At 52.3% G+C, this 21025-nt stretch overlaps 1 protein-coding gene across 12 annotated transcripts in view; it reads left to right on the plus strand.

Annotated features, from left to right (window-relative positions):
* PLEKHA5 (pleckstrin homology domain containing A5) overlaps nucleotides 1-21025 on the plus strand; it is a 205309-nt gene that overhangs the window by 6847 nt on the left and 177437 nt on the right. Inside the window, exons 4-6 of one of the 12 annotated variants that reach the window (XR_008626954.1) lie at nucleotides 1494-1607; nucleotides 2082-2263; nucleotides 4479-4590. The exons of 10 other annotated variants lie outside the window; for them this stretch is intronic. Coding sequence is in view for 1 of the 2 variants with exons in the window: in XM_055118310.1 (XP_054974285.1) it covers nucleotides 4479-4581 (103 nt within the window). In the remaining variant the exon portion in view is untranslated. Of the gene's footprint in view, nucleotides 1-1493; nucleotides 1608-2081; nucleotides 2264-4478; nucleotides 4654-21025 lie in introns of those variants that run through there. One more of the 12 variants, XM_055118310.1, reaches the window with a different exon arrangement.

Consider the following 21025-nt stretch of genomic DNA (forward strand, 5'->3'; position numbering starts at 1 on the left):
CCTACCCGCTGTGCTATCGCTCCGGCCCCTATATAGAGCGTTTTGATTTGATTACTTAGTATCTGTCTTGCTTTCTAAAAGTTTAGGTTATTTATATTTAAGAATGCCGGAGATTCTCTGTGAATTGTATAATTTATAAAGCGAGGCTTTAAATATGTCAGTGACTTGGCCCATAAAGCACAGAAGATAATCTTGGTTATTTGAAAGTCATGACGCTTTCTGCTTACTCCTTGAAATTTACTGCTTAATGACGGCCCTGACTGATCTTGGCGGCTTAGAATGATGTGTCATTGACCACCCTTTTGTGCTCAAAGCCTTAAGACGGTTGACTTCAAGTGTCATGTCAGTCTTAAAACAATGCTTCCTCAATAGTGGCAAGCTTTGTTCTGGTTAATTAAAGGTCCTCATCTTATATGACAGGACTGGAATCCAAAATGTCTTTGCAGAGTTCAAATGGGGTATAAAATCGGTGAGGTTATATCCACCCCCCTCCCTTTCTTTTCCCCCTTCAGAATTAAAGTTCTGGAAAAAATTGTTGATTTCCAAACTTTTTCTTAGATATGCAAATGAGCCACATTTGATTTTGATGGTGTTTGTTTTCGGTGGTGATGGATTTTTTATTTTCCCCATAACTTATTGAATCACTATGAGTTCCAAAGTTCCAAAGTCATCCATGACCGAGTTTCAGGCCCAGTCCTGTGCGAATGGCTGTTTCAGGACCTGTCCTAGCTGGACGAACAGTCCCCTGAGAATTGCAGTCCCACAGTGGGGGAGTTTCTGGTATAAAACGCTTCATGGATGATCATGACTCAGAACCACCTGGGCCTGCGGTGGGCTGGGCTTGGGCGCGTGTGAGAGCACCAGAGCCCGGGTCCCGTCCCAGGCACTGCATGGAGGCGTCTCCGAGCAGTGACCTCCCAGGTCCCCCTGAAAAAGATCCTATTGTGTGTCTTGTGACCCTGGAGTTGGTTGTTAGGAACGCTCCCCTTTCCCTAGAAGGCAGCGGAGACGCGTGTCAGGCCCTGTGGTCATGTCCTGCCGGTGCGCCTGGGTTCTTTGGGGCTGGAGGCCTCGTTTCATAGAAACGGGGCAGCCCTTGGGTTAGTGGGCCACGGGACTCGGCACAGCTCTGCCAACTTCCGGGAAAGCTCTGGGCTGGTCAGGCTTTGGGGATCTGGTGGTTCAGGAGGGCCTTTCTGAAGGCTATTGGGAGCAGGGGCACAGCCGCCCTGCAGACAGAACCTATAATCTGACAGGTGTAACTTCCTCCCTTTCTCCCTTCCTCCCTTCCTCCCTTCCTCCCTTCCTCCCTCCCTTCCTCCCTTCCTTCCTTCCTTCCTTCCTTCCTTCCTTCCTTCCTTCCTCCCTCCCTCCCTCCCTCCCTCCCTCCCTCCCTCCCTCCCTCCCTCCCTTCCTTCCTTCCTTCCTTCCTTCCTTCCCTCCCTCCCTCCCTTCCTCCTTTCCCTTTTTACGTCACACCTGGCGATGCACAGGGCTTACTCCTGGCGCTGCACTCGGGAATCACTCTTGGCGCTGCTTGGATGCTGGAAACCGAGCCCCGTCGCAGACGCCGAACCTGCTGTGCTATCGCTCAACCCTAGACAAGTGTAACTTTAAAATGACCCCTCGGGGCCTCTCTGGGCGCGGTGAGGACGCTTGCTTGCACGTCCCAGGTGCAGCCCTGGCACTGCATCTGACCCCGAGCACTGGCAGGAATGATCCCTGAGCCCCGCTGGGTGGCCGTCCCGCCCCCAGGCCCTTCCTGAAGGAGCTGGGGTTCAGGGCTTCCCCGAGGGCGCCCGCGGGGACTCCACCTGGAATCCCATCGCCCAGTGCTCAGGACCAGACCTGTTCTGCAGCCTCTCCCGGGAGTTCTGTGTGGATTTTAATATCTGAGAGGCTGGCCTGGCCGGGGCGGGGCTCTGGGCGGGGCTCTGGGCGGGGTGGGGCTGGCCTTTGAAGCCGCTAATTGGGAGAACAAAGGTGGCCCACTTCAGAAACTCTGGGCTCTGGCTTCCCAAGGGAGCCGGCCCCTGACCCCAGCAGGCCTCTCCTTTTCCTGCTCTTGCTTCTTTTCTCAGGACTTGTACATGGTGAGGAAAGGGGAAGAGATTAGTGGGGCTGGAAAAATAGTACAGTGGACAGGACGCTCGCCTGGCACGCAGCCAGCCCAGGTTCAATCCCCGGCACCCCAAACAGTCTCCGGAGCACTGCCAAGAGAGACCTGAGTGCAGAGCCAGGAGTGAACCCTGAGCGTTGCTGGGTATGGCCCAAAAACAAGCATGCTAGTGGGGAGGGAGGGAGGGAGGGAGGAAGGAAGGAAGGAAGGAAGGAAGGAGGGAGGGAGGGAGGGAGGGAGGGAGGGAGGGAGGGAGGGAGGGAAGGAGGGGTGGGTAGTTATAAGCAGAAGCAGAGACTGTCCGCACCCCGGCCTGCCCTCCTGTCCACCCGAAGGAGGCAGGGTTTCTTCCGTCTGTGGCTCCTGCGTCCTTCCCATCTTCCTGTGGTAGGTGGGTGTGGGGTGGAGTCAGCGGTGGGGAGCCAGCCTGTCCGTTGGCTGCAGGGGTGAAGACCGCTATTTGTTAGCTGTCAGGCGGCATCAGGAAATCAGCGGGGAAGCGACACACAAGGGTCAGCGTAAAGGACGAGGGAGGCGGCCAGCAGCGGGCACGGTGCGGCTGGCGGGTGGATCCGGGGCCCGAGCACTGTGCTGTGTGGGCCGTGGTCAGGCCGAGGGTGCAGAGATGGGAGGGGACCTAGGACGGCCCTTGCAGCCCCTCCCGCGCCTGGCCTGGGCGGGCCGGCCGAGGGCCTGATTCCCAAGCCGGGCCGCGGCGAGTGCTTCTCCGTGTGCGTCCCGAGCGTGGAGCGATGCGGGCTGCCAGCCTGAGTCCGTGCTCGGGCGGGAACCTCGTATTCTGGCTCCTGGTGCAATTCAAGGAAAAGTCACTGAAGGCAGAGTCTTTCCAATAGAAGCAGTAGGAGCTAGAGAGGGGCCGGGCCGAGCCTGGAACCCAGGAGACCAACCCAGGGTCGGTTGCCAGCACTGGGATTAGCTGCGTGGACCATTTGCGCGCTGGTGGGAAGGGAAGGAAAGCAGGTTGCTGATGAGAGGCACTGAAGAGGAGTGGGCTGGCCAGAGGGGAGGCTGACAGGGAGAAAGAGGTCACACCCGAGCCTTTGAAGCGTATGTGCAGGAACGGTCGGTTCCCCTGAGTGGAAAGCCGGGGTGCCCCGGGTGGGGGCTGAGCGGCATCTGATGGTGGGTGGGTGGCTTCGGGAGGAGTTAGGTGAACGGGGCATTTCGGATTTGGCGACTAAAATCTGGCCTTTCTTTCTTTCTTTCTTTCTTTCTTTCTTTCTTTCTTTCTTTCTTTCTTTCTTTCTTTCTTTCTTTCTTTCTTTCTTTCTTTCTTTCTTTCTTTCTTTGTCACACCCGGTGATGCTCAGGGGTGACTCCTGGCTCTGCACTCAGGAATTACTCCTGGCGGTGCTCGGGAGACCGAATGGGATGCGGGGAATTGAACCTGGGTCGGCCGCATGCAAGGCAAACGCCCTGTGCGCTGTGCTATCGCTCCAGCCCCAGAGGCAGGATGCTATTTAGAGAACCCCTGGCCTGTGTTTCGGAAACACTGACCCTCCGCACTTTGATTTGAGTCTCCTTCACAGTGCTCGGGGGGGGGTGGGTCCCGGGCGCGCCCCCCAGATTTCTGACCAGGGGCCCGAGAGACAGACCTGGTCAGGCTCTGTGGCTCCAGGGCCTGCCGTGGCCATGCCCAGAGGTGCTGAGGGTCCTTCAGGCCCCCTCCCCCCATATCCCTGTCCCTGCTCCCCAGCCTGTGAACATGCAAACAATCTCTGTGTAAGGGCGGGAGCACCAGCCCCCCCGCCTGAGCCGGAAAGGGCCCCGTGAAAGTGGGGTCAGTCTGTTCGGCCAGCAGCAGCCCCCCCAGGCTTTCTCACGGCTCTTCATTAAGTGTTGGTTGCTGGGATGAACCTTGGTGGTCGGGGCGATTAGGAGAGTCCAGCGGGGTCCGCTCAGGAGTCCGTGACAGGACATGGTTCCTGGGAATGGGGCTCGGAGACGCAGGGCCCTGCGAGGGAAGCTGGGGCCCCGCTGACCCGCACACCTCGCTGCCGCCCGGGCCTCTGCAGTGACGCCCGCCAGGAGGAGAGTTTGCACAAAGCAGGAGCAGGTGGAGCCTCCGCGCTGAGGTCCTGTGTGGACAGGAAGTCAGAGGATTGCAAGGAGGTGCTCCCTGGAAGGTGCTCCCAGAGGTGCTCCCAGGAGGTGTGAGCAAGCCCAGGCCCCCTCGAAGCAGCTCTGAGCTGCCCAGGGCCCAGCTGGGGTGTCCTGAAAGTTCGAGAACACCGGCTGAGTGTTGGGGCAGGACTCAGGGCTCCAAACCGACCTGCTCCCAGAGCTTCTCTCTGCCCCTCGCAACCTGAGGACTGAGATTCTCTATTTCATTCCTTAGGCCGCGCAGGGTCTTAGGAAAGGAGGAACCCAGCCTCCGAGAAGCGGGCTGGCTCTCGTCTCGTGGGGGAGCCATTCCAGCAGCTTCGGTGGAACTCAGTTGACGGTTCCTGTAACACCCGTTACACTAAATATTAGTACAAAGATGTTCAACCTGAATTTAAAACTCCGTAAAATAAAATACTGCTTCAGTCATGTGTGGACTCTTTTTTTTTTGAGGCGTGGCCATGCTTAGCGTTGCTCAAGGGGTTATTCCTGGCTTTGTGCTCCGGAGTGGCCCCTCCCCTTCCTGGGGACCGCTGGTGGTGCTGGCGGTTGACCCAGGGTGGCTGCCTGCAAGGCAAGTGCCTTACCTCTCGTACCGTCTCTCCGGCTGCTAATCTCGGAAAGAAAGAAGAACATTTTTACTCCCCTTTTATAGTTCAAAGCAATAATAATAGGAACCACATATAGGCACATTCTAATCGTGACATTTTTAAAAGTTTGGTAAAGAAATACCAGAAATAGACTTCATCTGAAATACTGAGAGCGTGTTGTAAAGTTTTGGTTTCATTGTTAATACTGGGTTGAATGCTATTTTCATTAAAGTTATATTGTGTGTCTCCATGTCATTATATATTTATTCAATAGAAGATTTTTAATAAGTATGATGTTCTGTCTTATGAATATCTGATAGTTTAATCATTCCTCTATTTTTAGATGCCTCCAACTCAAAACTGTGAGGAAAAAAGTCTTTATATAATATTTATGTACATGTCTTTTTCCTAAACTTGAAGTTATTGGGGAAGGAATATAACTTTTTAAAAAGGTTCCTTGCTTAATATCTGTGCCAGATTGTCCCTTAGGAGATGTGTACATATCTGCATGCTTTCCTGCTTTTTACGAGGGTAGAGGGATTTGCCCTCTTATTCTCTGCCTGCAGGAAGAACTCTTGATTGAGTGAGTGACAGTGAAGGTAATGGACAGAGGGAGAGTTTCTGTGGATGGGTAGTAGGGCTCTGGGTGGCTGGGAATAGTGATTAGCGTGGCAGTTACCACGTGCTGCCCCCAAATTGTGGCTTCACTCAGCAGTGACTTGCAAATTCTCACCTTGCTGGTGTTCGCTGGGCTCAGCTAGGCCAGTCTCCTGCGCCGTGTAATAGAACTGAGATCACTAAGGCAAGTCCCCTCAGCTCAACCTCCCTGTGACGGGAATTCCCGTGTCTTCCAAGAGGGACTATTCCAACAGGATAAGCACCAGGCTGCTGCAATCTCTGTTGGGTCACGCTTGCTGCTGCCCTGTGGACTCAGGTGCATGACGCGAGCAGGGGGGGGGGCGGGAGAGGACCACGCAGCCCTGACCCCTCCGCACCACTCACACAGTACTCGCCACACTTGGTCATTGGAAACCACATACCAAGAACTTTCAAATGGGCAGTTCTGATTGCTCCTCGATAGGTGTTTGGAGCAACGCGTTCAGACTTTGGAAGCCAACGTCTGCATCACTGGAAGCGCACTGTGATAAGCTAGTGACTTTACTTTTGGGCTTTTAGACCCATTGCTCAGGGCTTCCTTACTTCTGGCTCTGTGCTCAGGGGTCACTCCCTGGGGGTCGGGAGGTGGGAGACCTTTTCGGTGCCAACTGAACTGGGGTCAGTGGAGTGCGAGGCAAGCCCCTCGAGCTCTGTCCTGTCTCTCCTGCCCCCCCCCTTGCTTTCTGGGCCACATCTGGTGATGAACGCATGGGTGCCATTCCCAGCTCTCTGCTTGGGGAGGGCATGGTCACTCAGGTTGGTGTGGGGGACACTGAGGTGTCCGGGATTGACGGTCAGTTTCTCCAGTCCCTTGAGCCACGTCCATAGCTCAAGCTTGTGGTTTTTACGAGACCGTAGGGGAGGGAGAAGGTCCTTTTACCAGAGTGGATCCATTCTTGAGCGTCTGTTTATCTTGGTTCCACCTTGACAATGTAGTGCTAATATTCTACAGTAATGGCATGTTTAACTAGTACTGAGTACGTGCATGAATGCATACATCTGTGTGCAAAATTTTAAATGCTTGACTTGAGTTGACAACTTTCCTTTTGGGGTTAACTTAAGTGTTGAATCGCTAATTATCCCTGGCAGCATTTGCCGGCGGGCACCCCTGCACTCTGCTCCTGGAGAGAGAGATGCCCTGCCCCGTGCCCGGCGGGCTCTGTTTGTCCTCCCACTGCCCATCCCTTCCTCCCCTTTCCTTGCAGTTATGTACGTCTGCAGGGGTGTGAGGGTGTGGCAAAACTCAATCCTTTATATTGAATAGATGCCTCACTGCTTTTCATATTGTCATAGTCAACACCGTTCTTCAGTAGGTACAAATATGTCTTCTGATTTTTAACCATACTACCCCTCTTGGAGCGATGGCGCAGCAGGGAGGGCGTTTGCCCTGCACCCAGCTGACCCGGGTTTGATTCCTCCGCCCCTCTCTCTTGGAGAGCCTGGCAAGCTACCGAGAGTATCCCGCCCGCACAGCAGAGCCTGGCAAGCTCCCCATGGCGTATTCGATATGCCAAAAACAGTAACAACAAGTCTCACAGTGGAGACGTTACTGGTGCCCGCTCGAGCAAATCGATGAGCAACGGGATGACAGTGACAGTGACACAGTGATACCCCTCTTGGTGGACATTTGTTTTTTTGAAGTGCTCTCTCTCTCTCACTCTCTCTCTCTCTCTGTCTCTCTCTCTCTCTCTCTCTCTTTCTCTCTCTGTCTTTCTCTCTCTCTCCCTTTCTCTCTCTCTCTCTCTTTCTCTCTCTTTCTCTCTTCCTCCCCCCTTCCCTCCCTCTTCTCTCCACTCCCTCCCCTGTGTCCCCACTTTCTCTTCCCTCTCTTTCCTCTGCAGTACCAGGGATTGAACTGGGGTTGGCCATGTGCAAGACAAGTGTCCTACCCACTATACTCTTTCTCACGGTGCCTTTTAAAAATGGAATCACCATGACATAGAGTTACAAAGTTACTTGTGATTGAGTTTCAGGCATGCAGTGTTGGGCACCCCACCCTTCACCAGTGTCTCCAGTTTCCCCACCCGCCCCCTCTGCTGCCTCTAGAGCAGACACTTGTCCTTCTTTTTCTCTCTCTTATTTTGAACTCCCCCCCCCCACTATCTAAAAGTGTTACAATGAACATAGTGTTACAATGAACATACTTTGGGCATAAACTTTGTGGCCTTAATGCAGATATGTTTACAAAACATGAATGAGAAATTGCTGTGCTATTTTATCTTTCTGTAAATAGAGTAAAATCCTGTTGGTGCGTGAATGCATAATTATAAGATTAATGAAAAAGAGGACTGGAGCGATAGCACAGAGGGTGGTAGGGCATTTGCCTTGCACGCGGCTGACCCGGGTTCGATTCCTCCATCCCTCTCGGAGAGCCCGGCAAGCTACCGAGAGTATCCCGCCTGCAAGGCAGAGCCCGGCAAGCTGCCCGTGTCGTATTCGATATGCCAAAAACAGTAGCAACAAGTCTCTCAATGGAGACGTTATTGGTGCCCCCTGGAGCAAATCGATGAAGATGAACAGTGGGACGACAAAGTTGGCTGAGTGAGGCAAAGAAAGACATCTGTGCAGCAGTGACCGGGGACAGATGTTTCCCCTGGTGGCGCCTCTGCATTCCTTGGCAGTGGGGACTGGGCCGCTCTTGGAGCCATTTATTTGACGGTTCTGTCGGGGTCATTGACGCTTTGGACAGTGGTAGTTGCCATGAGGCCAGCCTTCGTGAGAACTCCTCTGCCCCGTTTCCCTCCCGTGCGCTGGGCAGCTCTCTCCCGCCTGCCCGGCCCACACTGGCCAGTCTATAGGCAGAAGGGAACCTCGCATGTTCCTGGGTTTTGCCTTGTTCAGTAGCGTTTCCTCTGTTTGTTGCCCATTGGAATCTCCTGTCAGTGGCCTCTTTCATCAGTTTCCTTTATTTTTCTGTTACTTTTCTTTATGATCTGCTTTATTTATTTTGGTGTGCGCGTTTGACGTCTAGCCTACAGTGCCTAGTAAACTCCAGAATACTTGAGTTCTGTGTCGTGATTTACTCCCTTGGCGTGTGACTGTCTTTTAAGGTCTGCTATACCCAGGGAGGTCATTGTGAAATAGAAACTATAGACACACATGGCTGCCGACCACACGTGTTATATTTTATCTTTCTTTTATTGCGATTTAAAAGTAATGGAGGTGCAAGGGCCGTCTTCTCACGGCGCTGGAGAGGAGCTTGTCCCGGCTGAAGACGCCTGGCGGGAATCGGGCGGCCGCAGGAGCAGCCCGGGGGGCCTGTCTGCGGGTGAGTCCGTTGCCTCTGACGCGGGCCAGGCAGACGGTCCCCCCGCTCTGTCACTTCCAGTAAACCCACTGCTTGGAGAAAATGACATCAGTCACCTCACGGAGCCTCTTTCTGCAGGCAGGAGGAAGGACAGTTCCGATCTCCCGATGTTCGGTTTACGAAGTGGGTTAATTTTTATCTCTGTAGCGCTGTCACTGTCTGTAGCACTGTCGTCCTGCTGTTCATCAATTTGCTCATGTGGGCACCAGGAACGTCTCTGTTGTGAGATTGTTGTTACTGTTTTTGGCATATCAAATACACCACGGGGAGCTTGCCAGGCTCTGCCGTGCGGGCGGGATACTCTCGGTAGCTTGCCATGCTCTCTGAGAGGGGCAGAGGAATCGAACCTGGGTCAGCCACGTGCAAGGCAAAGGCCCTACCCTACTTTTATCAATGAAGCTTGAAAAGTTATATAACATAGTAAGATAAGTCCACGCTATTTGCCCAACTGCCGCCACACTCTCGGCCACTCTCCACACTCCCGTGAGTGAGCCTGTCCCCAGACCTCACGCCGCTCAGACTCAGGAGTAGACACCACATTTGGGTGGGATTAAAGTAGGAAGCGACCAACCAATCTTAGCGGGAAATGTATCTTTCCAGATATATGTACATAAGCACACAAGGCTCAACCCTTAACAGCATGCTAGTGATCTCTAGAGAAGGGCTTCATGGCCTGGGGGTGAACTACAACAGTCTTCACTCACTTTCCTCTAAGGAAACTTCGTGGGTTCATTTTCAATGGTTTATTGTAACAAACAATAAATGTAAATTATTTTGCTTCTGTTTTGGGGCACAGGTTGGGGTTCGGGATGGAGGCATCTGAACTGTGGTGGGAAGGTGTCATGGTGGAGGGGTTGGTGTTCAGATAGGAGAGAAATGTAATCATATATCATATATTGTGAACTACTTTATAAAAATAAAATTTTAAGAAAAATCCACACTGTTTGTTTGTAGGCAGGCCCACTGGTATCGGGTTCGTGAAAGAGCAAAGTGTCAGTGTTGTTTCTGCCGGGCAGCGAGGTGCAGAAATACTTGACGTCTCATCTTGGCTCGACTTCGGTTTAGCGCAGTTTCATGCTGGGCCTTGGCCGAACTACCACTGCTGGTACTGGGTAACGTGGTACTGGGCTCAGCTGGGGTTGTGCAAGTGCCCGAGGCCCTGTCCTCTCCCTGCCCCTCACGTGGAGTTTAAAATCCGGAAGGAAATAGTCTTTTAAGTGTCAGTGAAATAGTCGTAAGTGTCAGTGATGATGTAACACACTTTTCAATGTATGGATGTTGACTGAAAGAATTTTCTACTTACGGAAGCCTGTGATTTTAGGAATCAGAGTTACTAGTAAAATGCACCATAGCATGAAATATATGTATATTTTTAAAGGTAAAGTAGGGGCTAGAAAGATGCTAAGGCATAAGCCCAGAAATTTTTGAAAAAAAAAAAAATTGAAAAAGAGGCCCGAAGATGGTCCAGTGGGTAAGACACTTGCCTGCGTGAAACTCACCTGAATTTAATGCCTGACCCCCACACGGTCCCCTCATGGGATGCTGGAGATCGAACCCGGGCCAGCCACATGCAAGGCAAATGCCCTACCCGCAGAGCTATCTCTCTGGCCCAGGCAGCGCTGTTTTTTTTTTTTTTTAAAATCTATTTTATAATTTGAAATGAGGATTTGGTGTTGGAATATTGAGTGTAATAAATTATTGTGGACAACTTTATAAAAATAAAATTAGACTTAAAGATATATCGTTTGAAATGAATTAACTTGATTAGGATGAATTATTGTCTGTCGCAGGGGGATTGCGGGAGGAGAAGTGAAATAAGTGAATAAAACAAGTGAACAGCCTCTGAATGAAAGGCAAACCGGGACCACGGCTGCACCATAGACGCGTGTCAGCCCTCAGGCCCGCGGGCGCGTGCAGCCGACTGGCACGGGCGTGGGGTGGCCTGAGGAGGTGGGGACAGAGACTGAGGGCGATGGGCCGGTTGATGTTGATGGGAACAGCTGGAGCAGGGCTGGAAGCAGGACCGTCCAGTTCCCATCACCGCATCTTGAACGTTCACCCAGATGCTCGGGAGCTGGCGCCATGTGGATGCCCACCTCGACCTGCAGGACCTCCGTGTCTGGGGTCCTTGGAGCAGAGAGAAGGCCACTGTGCCAGGACAGGGGCGCCCAGCAGTGGCGCCCATGAGGGATGCCTGTGTTTCAGGAGGAAGTGATGCAAAGGGGCGGGGGAGTTTCTCTTTCTTCGGGGTTGAGGCCACACCCGGAGGGCGGGGAGTGCCAAGTAGTGCTGGAGGTGGAACGCCGAGTCCCTCGGGCAAAGTGTGTGCTTCCCGCAGGAGCCATCTCCCTCTGTGTGTGTGTGTGTGTGTCTGTGTCTGTCTGTCTGTCTGTCTGTCTGTCTGTCTGTCTCTTTTCCCGCAGGAGCCATCTCCCTCTGTGTGTGTGTGTGTGTGTGTGTGTGTGTGTGTGTGTGTGTGTGTCTGTCTGTCTGTCTGTCTATCTATCTGTCTTTTCCCGCAGGAGCCATCTCCCTCTGTGTGTGTGTGTGTGTGTGTGTGTGTGTGTGTGTGTATGTGTGTGTGTCTGTCTGTCTGTCTGTCTGTCTGTCTGTCTTTCTGTCTGTCTATCTGTCTTTTCCCGCAGGAGCCATCTCCCTCTGTGTGTGTGTGTGTGTGTGTGTCTGTGTGTCTGTGTGTCTGTGTGTCTGTCTGTCTGTCTTAGAGGTATCCCAGATCTGCTCTCAGACATTTACCTGATTATTTACAGCAATCCAGGTTTGCACAGCATCGTGCCAAACCCTCCGTTAGTCTTTCCCCAGTGACTCTCAGCCCAGGGGGCCGTTGGGGCAGCCCCACACCGGATGTCCTGAGATCACCCCGTAGGGGATGCGAATCCTCCGTTGGCCCTAACTAAACCCATTCGGGTGGATCTGTTTCCCTCTCGCCTGCCTCATTCCGGAAGACCCTGGAAGGAATTCCCGTCTTAGGTCCTCAGAAACTACGAAGGGAGAGAGGGGCTGGGTTACCCAAGCCGATTAGGGGCAGGTCTCGTTCTTATCCGCCTCCGTTGTCTCTCACAGACGACCCCACCGCCGGGGCTTCAGACGGTCGCTGGGTTCCGACCCACTCTGGTCCCCGGTGTGGCGGGTCACTCTAGTACCTTGATTCTTCTTCTCGCCTGAGATCAGCAGACGGTCCTGGGGCAGCTTCTCTGGCCTTGTCTGAGCGGCTGGGCTCTGCCCTTCCCGGGCTCCCGGCTGCCCGCAGGTGGGTCCACACCAGCGCCCTTCGGGCTGTGAGCCCACTCTCACAGCTGGACGGCGTCACTTGCTTTGCCTCCTGGTGGCCAGAGAAGGCCTCAGGGCCTGCTCAGGTCAGGATAGAGAGACATTTCCTCCTGCTGGTGGGGAGATGCAGACGGCTTTGCAGGGGCTGTGGAGTTGGGGGAGGGGTGATTTTAGGGTGTTCCTGCATCTCGTGTTGGGGCAACCTGCGGTCCTGGTCCCCTGGACGTGCAGGCCTTAAGTGACAGACACAGACACGGATCTCTGCTATGAGAACAGGTCTTCCCTGACTCCTGTCATGACGGGGATTTTTTTTTCCACACTTGCTGTGTTTTTTGGCTTTTTTTTGGGGGGGTTACACCTGGCAATGCACAGTGGTCACTCCTGGCTCTGCACTCAGGAATTACCCCTGGTGGTGCTCAGGGGACCATATGGGATGCTGAGAATCGAACCCGGGTTGGCTGCGTGCAAGGCAAACGCCCTCCCCGCGGTGCTATCGCTCCAGCCCCTTGCTGTGTTTTTCCGTTGGGAGTCTCCTTGGGGATGTGACAGTGTCCAGTTCAGAATGATCCCTCCAACTTCCGGTGAGAGAGCTAGGGAAGATTCTAGAGGTTTCGGTGTTCCCGAGAAGGCTTTCATGTGGGTGACACCCGCCCCCTCGCTGTGCCTTTGCCCTGCCCCTACCTTGCTGTCGTGTTGCTGTCATGCTGCTCTGCTTTATTTTCCCCGTGGGACTTGCCATTGGCACCAGTTCGTGCCCATGTACCTAATTTTTACGAGTCCCCTCCGTGGGGTGGAACGGAGCGTTGCTGCAGGAAACGCTGCACCTGCATCTGTTGCGCCTTCGCAGGAAGAATTCTGTGGCTACTTGAAGAGTTCTGGGATGGGAGACTAACACCCAAGGACCCAAGGACAGTAGCCGTAAGGGCCGGGAGGATTCCGCCATAGCTTGGAAGCCGGCCTCACATGCTGGGGGAAAAGGCAGCTGAGGTGGAGAAGGGACCACCAAGTAAAGGGTGCTTGGAGGGCCCGCCCGGGGTGGGAGATGCGGGCTGAAAGTAGGCTATGGACCGAACATGATGGCCACTGAATACCTGCATTGCAAACCACAGCACCTTAAAGGAGAGAGAGCAAAAGGGAATGCCCTGCCACAGAGGCGGGGGGCGGGGAGGGCTGTGGGAGGGACACTGGGACCCTTGGTGGCGGAGAATGGGCACTGGTGGGGGGATGGGTACTCGATCATTGTGTGACTGAAATGTAAGCACTAGAGTTTGTAAGTAACTGTTTGTAACTGTACCTGTCGGGGATTCATTAAAAAATAAAAGAAAACAATTTTAAAAAAAAAGAATAAGAACATGATAGGAAGAGTCCTTGCTCGCCTCTGCGCTGCAGCCCCTACGTGCTTGTGGGGTCTTTAGGTGGTGGGTCACTGGAGCCACAGGGTTTTTCCCGATGAATCATCGAAAAGCAGATGAACAAGTTTTTCAGTGGGATAAGTTTCACGGAACGTTAGACCCTTGGACCCCAGAGGGAATGAGGCCAGGGAGCACCCTGGGCGTGGGCTGGGCGAAGGGATTTCTCAGAGGACACTGGGCCGACAGTCCGACAATGCAGTCGGATGCACACTGTGTTGCTATAGCGATGTGGATATTATGGAATAATCACGTATCATTAAATATTCCTGTTTAACTTGCAACACAGTTAACCACCTGGGCCGGGAGTTCGGGGGTTGAATGGCCAGGTGTGAGGACTCAGGTGCGGAGTGCGGGGCTGGGGCCTGGGATCAAGGCGGAGGCGGGGTGTGACCCAGGTGCTGGGAGCCAGGCTCTTGGGGAGGTGGTTAGAGAGGAGGCGGGGCGGGGAGCCGGCTCATTGAGCAGCCCGCACAGGTGGCTCCCCACAGCTGAGTCAGGGACAGAGCACAGAGCCTTGCAGGGCGAGGCCAGGTCACCCGGTGCCCCGGGCTGGCACAGGGAGGGTGAACAGGTTTAGTTCCGCAGAGTCCTAGGGGGCAGGGACCTGGCACTCAGGACAGAGGCCGTGGCTTGTCCAGACAGAATTTCTGGGCTCTGTGTCCAGGGGGGCATCGGGAAACATCGCTCGCTCAGACTCGGCGAACACGGGGGCTTCATGGTAGGCCTTCCGGAATACGGGGAGCGTGTGTATAGTTGTTTTTTTTTTTATTAGGAATGACATTTTCCGGGGCCGGAGCAATAGTTCAGCAGGTAGGGTGTTTGCCTTGCACACGGCCAACCCGGGTTCGATCCCCAGCATCCCATATGGTCCCCTGAGCACCACCAGGAGTAATTTCCTGAGTGCAGAGCCAGGAGTAACCTCTGAGCATCACCGGGTGTCTCTCTCTCTCTCTCTCTCTCTCTCTCTCTCTCTCTCTCTCTCTCTCTCTCTCTCTCTCTCTCTCTCTCTCTCTCTCTCTCTCTCACACACACACACACACACACACACACACACACACACAAACACACACCACCACCACCACCAACAACAACAACAAAATAGAAATTACGTTTTCCAAATGTAAACTTTAAAATATGTGAGACATGAATGGTACATACGACTGAAAGGCTGATGATTTGATTAATGTGGAGCTGTTTGTCCAAGTATTTGACTCTCACAGCCAAGGACTGAGAGGTTTTAGATTCACACTTCCTTTTTTTTTATTTTTTGGATCATAAATTGTTTTCTGTTGGGGTTAACAGAAGGAACTCTTACAAGTGTGAACATTTAATCCCTTCTTTATGTTGTTGGTCGCTTCAAAAGTTCACAGTGGAGAACCAGAGCAAAATTGCATCATCTTGAAAGTCCAAGGTCACCCAGGAGCCGCAGGAGGAAGAATGGTGCGGTGGGCGGGCTGGGGGTGTCGCATGTTCCCGGAGCCACCTGCACCCAGCCTGGGGAGACGCACGTGACTCGGGGCTCATAAACAGGAGCTCTGTGAAATGAGGAATCGTTAATAGTCATTACTTTCTGTCTTGCCTTGGCCCTTGGGTTAGACTGTTCCCTTGCAAGGAGCAGGCCGGCAAGTATGACCCGCGTCACCGCCTTTGCAGTAAGGTTGAGTTTATTTGACGGAGTTAATGATAGTCTGGGAATCAAATCACATGTTACTACTTACAATGCTAAGAAGTTTTTTCAAACCTGGGTTTTTTGTTTTTAGGGGAATTTTGTTTGTTTGGGGTTTTTTGTTGCTTTTTTTTTTTTTCCTTTTGGTTTTTCAGCCAGCGATGCTCAGAGCTTATTCCTGGCTCTGCACTCAGGGATCACTCCTGGCAGGCTTGGGGGACCCTATGGGGCGTTGGGGATCAACCCTGAGTCAGCCCACGAGCAAGGCAGACACCTTACCTGTAATAACTGTTGCTCCAGGCCCAAGCCTGGTTTTCTGGTTTTTTGGGGTTTTTTTTTTGTTTGTTTGTTTGTTTGTTTTACATGCTTTATTTCATTCTGAAAAATGTCATGCCAAGTTAAGGTGGTAAACCAGCAGAAAGAAAGAATGGTTACTGAGTGCGGTACTCAGCGTCGCAGGCACAGCCTGACTGCTGCCTTCCATGGTGCCTCTGGTCATTCGATGCCTCCCCTCCCCCCTCCCCTCCCCTCTCCCCCATAGGCACCCCCACCATCCTGGGCTTGATGCTCGGGGACCCTCTGATGTTTTTCTGTATAAAATTTCCGTGTGCGCCTGACGGTGTGAGGTGCGTGCTCTCCCACTTGGTGACCTACTGAGGAGGCCTAAGTTTCTTTCCCCCGTGCCTTTGTGCCAGTGGCGCTTCTCTGAGCGCCTGTTGTGATGTATCTTTACCGCTCTTGATCCCCGTCACCTCTCACATTTTTTTTTGCCCGTCTAGTGCGTGTCCCATCTTTCCTCGCCGTGCCATTGGCTTTGACTCTTCCCAAATTAACGTGAGTCAGCATCTCTTACTAACCTGGTTCATTGTGTTCCCTGCCTCGTGACATGCCCCGCTTGTGACTTTAATCCATTTTTAACATCCTTGTTTATTAAGACCTAAGTTTTTGGCTTGCTTTTCTCTTTTTCAGAGGTTTTTTGTTGTTGGTTTTGGTTTTGGTTTGCGTTTGAGCCACACCCCAGTGGTGCTCTTGGCAGTGTTTGTGGCGGAGGGGGCCTGCTGGGTCTGGAACCAAGGCCCCCCATGGCGCCTTATCCCGCTGAGCCCCTGCTTGGAAGAAAGTGATTCATCGTGGGGGTCCTCATCCGGCGTGCCCTCTGAACCACCCCCTCTATTCAGGTTGGTACCTTGGTGGTGGACTGGAGCGATAGCACAGTGAGTAAGGCGTTTGCCTTGCACGCAGCTGACCTGGGTTCAGTTCCTCCGTCCCTCTCAGAGAGCCCAGCAAGCTACCTAGAGTATCCTACCCGTGCGACAGAGCCTGGCAAGCTCCCCGTGGCATATTCGATATGCCAGAAACAGTAACAGATCTCACAATGGAGACGTTACTGGTGCCCGCTCGAGCAAATCGACGAACAACGGAACAAGAGTGCCACAGTGCTACCTTGTTGGTAGAGTAGAGGCAAGTTGTCCCTTGCTGGGGTTTGCATGCCCTTTGCTGTCACACTGATGGCCGGTACAGACTGAGAAACTCTTTCCTGCTGTCTGGTGGGTTCATGGGGAAAAGGAGGTGGGCAGGGAGAGGAGGAGCAGGAAGGCTTTCTGGGGGGGGAGCAGGGCCTCGGGAAGGAGGCTGACAGGACCTGCAGTTGCCTCTGAACAGACTGAGAAAGCTGGGCCTGAAAGCTCACCTGGGAGAGACGGCACAGGCCTTCTGTGGAAGCTCTCAGGCGTGTTCCTGTAAGACCGGCCGTTTCACCTGGCAGAAAGGGAAACCTGTTCTGATGGTGAGATTAAACAACAATGCGTTTGTACTAGATGCCTATAAACGATGCGTCCATTGCGTCAGTCAGACAGCCTCTGTGGGGAGTGGAGCACACAGAGAATGGGTTTCTTTTAAGGCCCTGTTGTGTTTTTTGTCCTTCAGATTCCTTTTCTTCATCTCTGTTAGTTTTGACTCAGACTTCCACATGATGTAGTGCAGTTTGGAGACATGTAGATTTTTGTCATCGCTCATGATGCTCGGGGCTTACTCCTGGCTCTGCACGCGGGCATCACTCCTGACAGATGACGGGGATCAGGAGGATGATACGGGGTTTGGGGAACCCAACCCTGGTCGGCTGCAGGGCAGGTACTTTACCTCCTGTGCCAGCCCTCTGGCCCCGGACCCGTAGATTTTTAAGCAAGCCGCTGAATTACTCTCTGGTATCAAGACTAGAAATCTTGATAAAATTTTTCAAGTGACCTACTTGGAATCAGATGGAGTCTTCTGGAAGCGTGTGAATCATAATCTTGGGCATAGCCGCTCTTCATCTTTATCTGAAATGTGTTTCTGCTTCGAGCCCGAGATTGCAAAAGCTTTCACTCAGGTGATAAAACCGTCTGAGACAAAGTTCCCATGTTATCCGCATCCTAAATCAGACCACAGAGAAGATTAGTGACAGTGCCCTGGTTTCTGTGGAGCGAGTGTGGTTCCACCTCACTCGCCCAGAAGTACCGCGGGGCTCTCTGCCGGTCACTCAGCTACCTCTGTGGAAGACCGAGCTGGCCTTCAAAGGCCGTCCTGCAGCATGGTCACTGGGTAAACGCCTTTTCCTTTGCAGTAGTTTATGTATCCAACGGGATGGAGCGGAGGGGAAACCTCACTTCTGTTTGCTTTTGGAGAGACGATTGGCATAGTCCGGAGTTTCCGCCCCCAGTCTGCTGGGGGGGCTTCCTGAATTAGTCGTAGCTCTGAGTTGGGGCCAGGGCCCTCCCTGGGGTGCGCTTAATTGGCCCAGTGGTCCACAAAAGGCCAAAAGACTATTTCCTGGTTTGCTTTTTTTGTTTTTCTCCCCCTTTAGGGTATAGGACCCAGCCTGTCATTACAGCCTCTGTGACACAGGACAGGAAATAATCAGAGGCTGTTATAGAATGGAGGGGGGGGGAGTTTCCCTTTGCACTTAGAAGGCCTTGCTCTACCCTGCCTCCCCCCCCCCCACCATATCCCCACTCTCAAAAGTTGAATTTCCCCTTGAGAAAGTTGCCCAGTTTCTCAGGTAAAACTGTGTATTGTTGAAATGATATATGACACTGAATTTTCTTCTTTCACTTTAGAAAGACAGTTAGAAATTTAGTTTTCAGGGGCCAGTGCAATGATAGTACGGCAGGCAGGACACTTGTTTGTGCCTGGCTGACCCGGGTTCAATCCCCGTCACCCCACATGGTCCCGGAGCCCCTGAGATATGGTTGGGGCATGCCTTGTTGGTTTGTTTGTTTTTTTAATTTTTTTTCAGATATATCTGAAATATATATATTTTATTGATATATATCAAAGCTCACATCATTCAACTTTAGCAACTTGTTAGTATTCTATAGAATGTCTTTTTTCTTTTTTTTTTAATAAGAATTTTATTTTATTGAATCACCATGTGGAAAATTACAATGCTTTCAGGCTTAAGTCTTAGTCATACAATGCTGAAACAACCATCCCTTCACCAGTGCCCATATCCCACCACCAAAAAAAAAACCACAGTACACCTCCCATCCCGCCCACCCCCGCACCCCCCCACCCCACCTTGTAACTGATTAAATTTCACTTTACTTTCTGTTACTTTGGTTACATTCAATATTTCAACATAAACCTCACCATTATTGTTAGGAGCACCCCACTAGAGTCAGACCTGTTGTGAAGAGATTATGAGGTTTTGTATTTCTGTACTTTAACAACTAAGTCCAGGGAGATTTCTTTCGGATATTGGATCATTGCAAGCTTGTAAACCCCATCTGTGGTCGTCATAATATGGCGTTCCCACGCCCTTCATCCCCGGAATGGGAGAGGCGAGAGAGAGAAATACCTTTCCCCTCCCGGGCGGGCATGGGGTCACGGCTTGGTTCTCAGGCTGGAGACATTCTGCAAGGAGCTGCCCGTGTCTAGAGTGGTTTAGCTGGGTCTGGATTCACGCTCGTGCAGCTGTGGAGGGCCCACACGCGTGCGGCCCCCGGGATCACATCTCGGCAGCCAATTTTTGTTTTTTTAATTGATCACTGTGAGATACAGTTACAAGGCTGCTCATGATCAGGCTTCAGTCATACAGCGATCCAACAGCCATCCCTCCACCAGTGTCCGTGTCACACCACCAGTGACCCCAGTCTCCCTCCCCCACCCCTCCCCCACCCTCCCCAGCTACCTTTACTGCTCCATGTACATGCCTGTTCTTAATACACAGCTTCCCAGGAGTGCTTTTATCAGCGCCTCTCACCCACTGGGGTTGGTGTGATGCTGTAAGGAAGTGGGGTTTGCCTCTCTCTCCTGTATGTGTCAGACACTGTGCACTGGGCGTGTACATTATAATGACCCACACAGGCCGCCACATAGCCTGGTGTCACCATCCACGTGCAAAACCTTAACACTGTTTTCAATTACATGAGTTCTAATTCAGATGAACTTCTTTTTAATTGGGTGGAAAAAGATGAAATTAACAAAATATGCATGTTACGTTATCTACCATGACGCAGAGATTAAAATGAGGCGAAGTTTACAAAAGTCCGGTGATTTTTAAGACGTTATGACCGATGTTTTTGGCTATGAGTAATCTGGCAGTGTTCGCCTAACACCTGCTGTCTGGGCGGTGCTAGAGGCATGGGGCAAGCTGTGTGCTGGCAGCGACTTTCCAGGATTTTGAGAGAACAGTGATTTGAATTAGGAACTACTTTTATGTGTAGTTCTTTTACATTCTGATCTTTTTTGTTTGTTTTGGTTTTGGGCGACACCCAGCTGTGCTCAGGGCTTGCTCCTGGCTCTGTGGTCAGGGGTCACTTCAGCCAACCTTATATAGGCTGGCTTCTGCATGCAAGACAAGTGCCCTGGCCTCTCTATGGTCTCTCCAGCCTCTAATCTGTCTCTGTCTCTGTCTCTGTGTCTCTCTCTCTCACACACACACACACACACCCCTGACCCCCTCACTCTGTGCAGTATCAGTTGTTTGTATCCCGAGGGCTACTCCAGGTGCCTCATGTACGTTGTGTCACTTGTTGCACAGCCAAAGAGTCACTATGCATTTACATCCTGTCACTGTGTCAGCATTTCCTCTTCCAAACGTGGATCCTGGACCCCAGAGAACTGGCAGGGCTGGGGTCCATTCCAGCCGGCCGCGGTTCGGCCATCCTGGGTCTGTACCGCCTGCAGACGTCATGAGCGGGTCCGCTCCAGGGCCGAGTGTACAGATGTCAGTAATCTGTACGCAGATGAGTTACTGGCATTAACTGAGGGACAAGTGAAGCATTCTCTGTGGCCAGGGTAGAAACCGTGGGTAGTTGCGAAGGTCAGAGAGCAGGGCTGTTTGGGTAGAGGCTGACCTCAGTTCTGCCGGAGCTTGCTTTATTAGTGACCTCCTGATCTTACCACAGCGGCTCAGCTATGATTTCATCTTGCCCATCCTTTTTTTTTTTTCCTGGTCTGTTTTGGGGCCATAGCCAATGGGGTCACCTCCTGGCTGTCCTCGGGAGTCACTGGGGGAGGGGAAGGTGCTCAGGGAATCACATGGTGCTGGGGATCGAATTCTGGCCTCCCCCTCTCATTTTAACTCACTTCTATGTTAGCAAACAACTCCGATTTTTTACTTTTTTTAGGCATTTTTGATTTGTTTGTTTTATTTGGTTTCGGGGGCTGCACCCCACAGTGCTCGGGGCTTACTCCTGACTCTGCTTGTGAATCACGCCCGGCAGGGCTCAGGGATCGAATCCCGGAAGAGAGAGATGCTGGTGCGTCTCTCCATCCCAGGCAGCCTTGATTTGAAATGGGATTGCGCTAGAATTAATTTCCGAGTAATTCAGCTGCTGTTGTAGAGTTTAGAGCATAGACCCCACAATACATTGCCGAGTG

Source organism: Sorex araneus, chromosome 10 (assembly GCF_027595985.1).
Source record: "Sorex araneus isolate mSorAra2 chromosome 10, mSorAra2.pri, whole genome shotgun sequence".
Classification (NCBI taxonomy): Eukaryota; Metazoa; Chordata; class Mammalia; order Eulipotyphla; family Soricidae; genus Sorex; species Sorex araneus.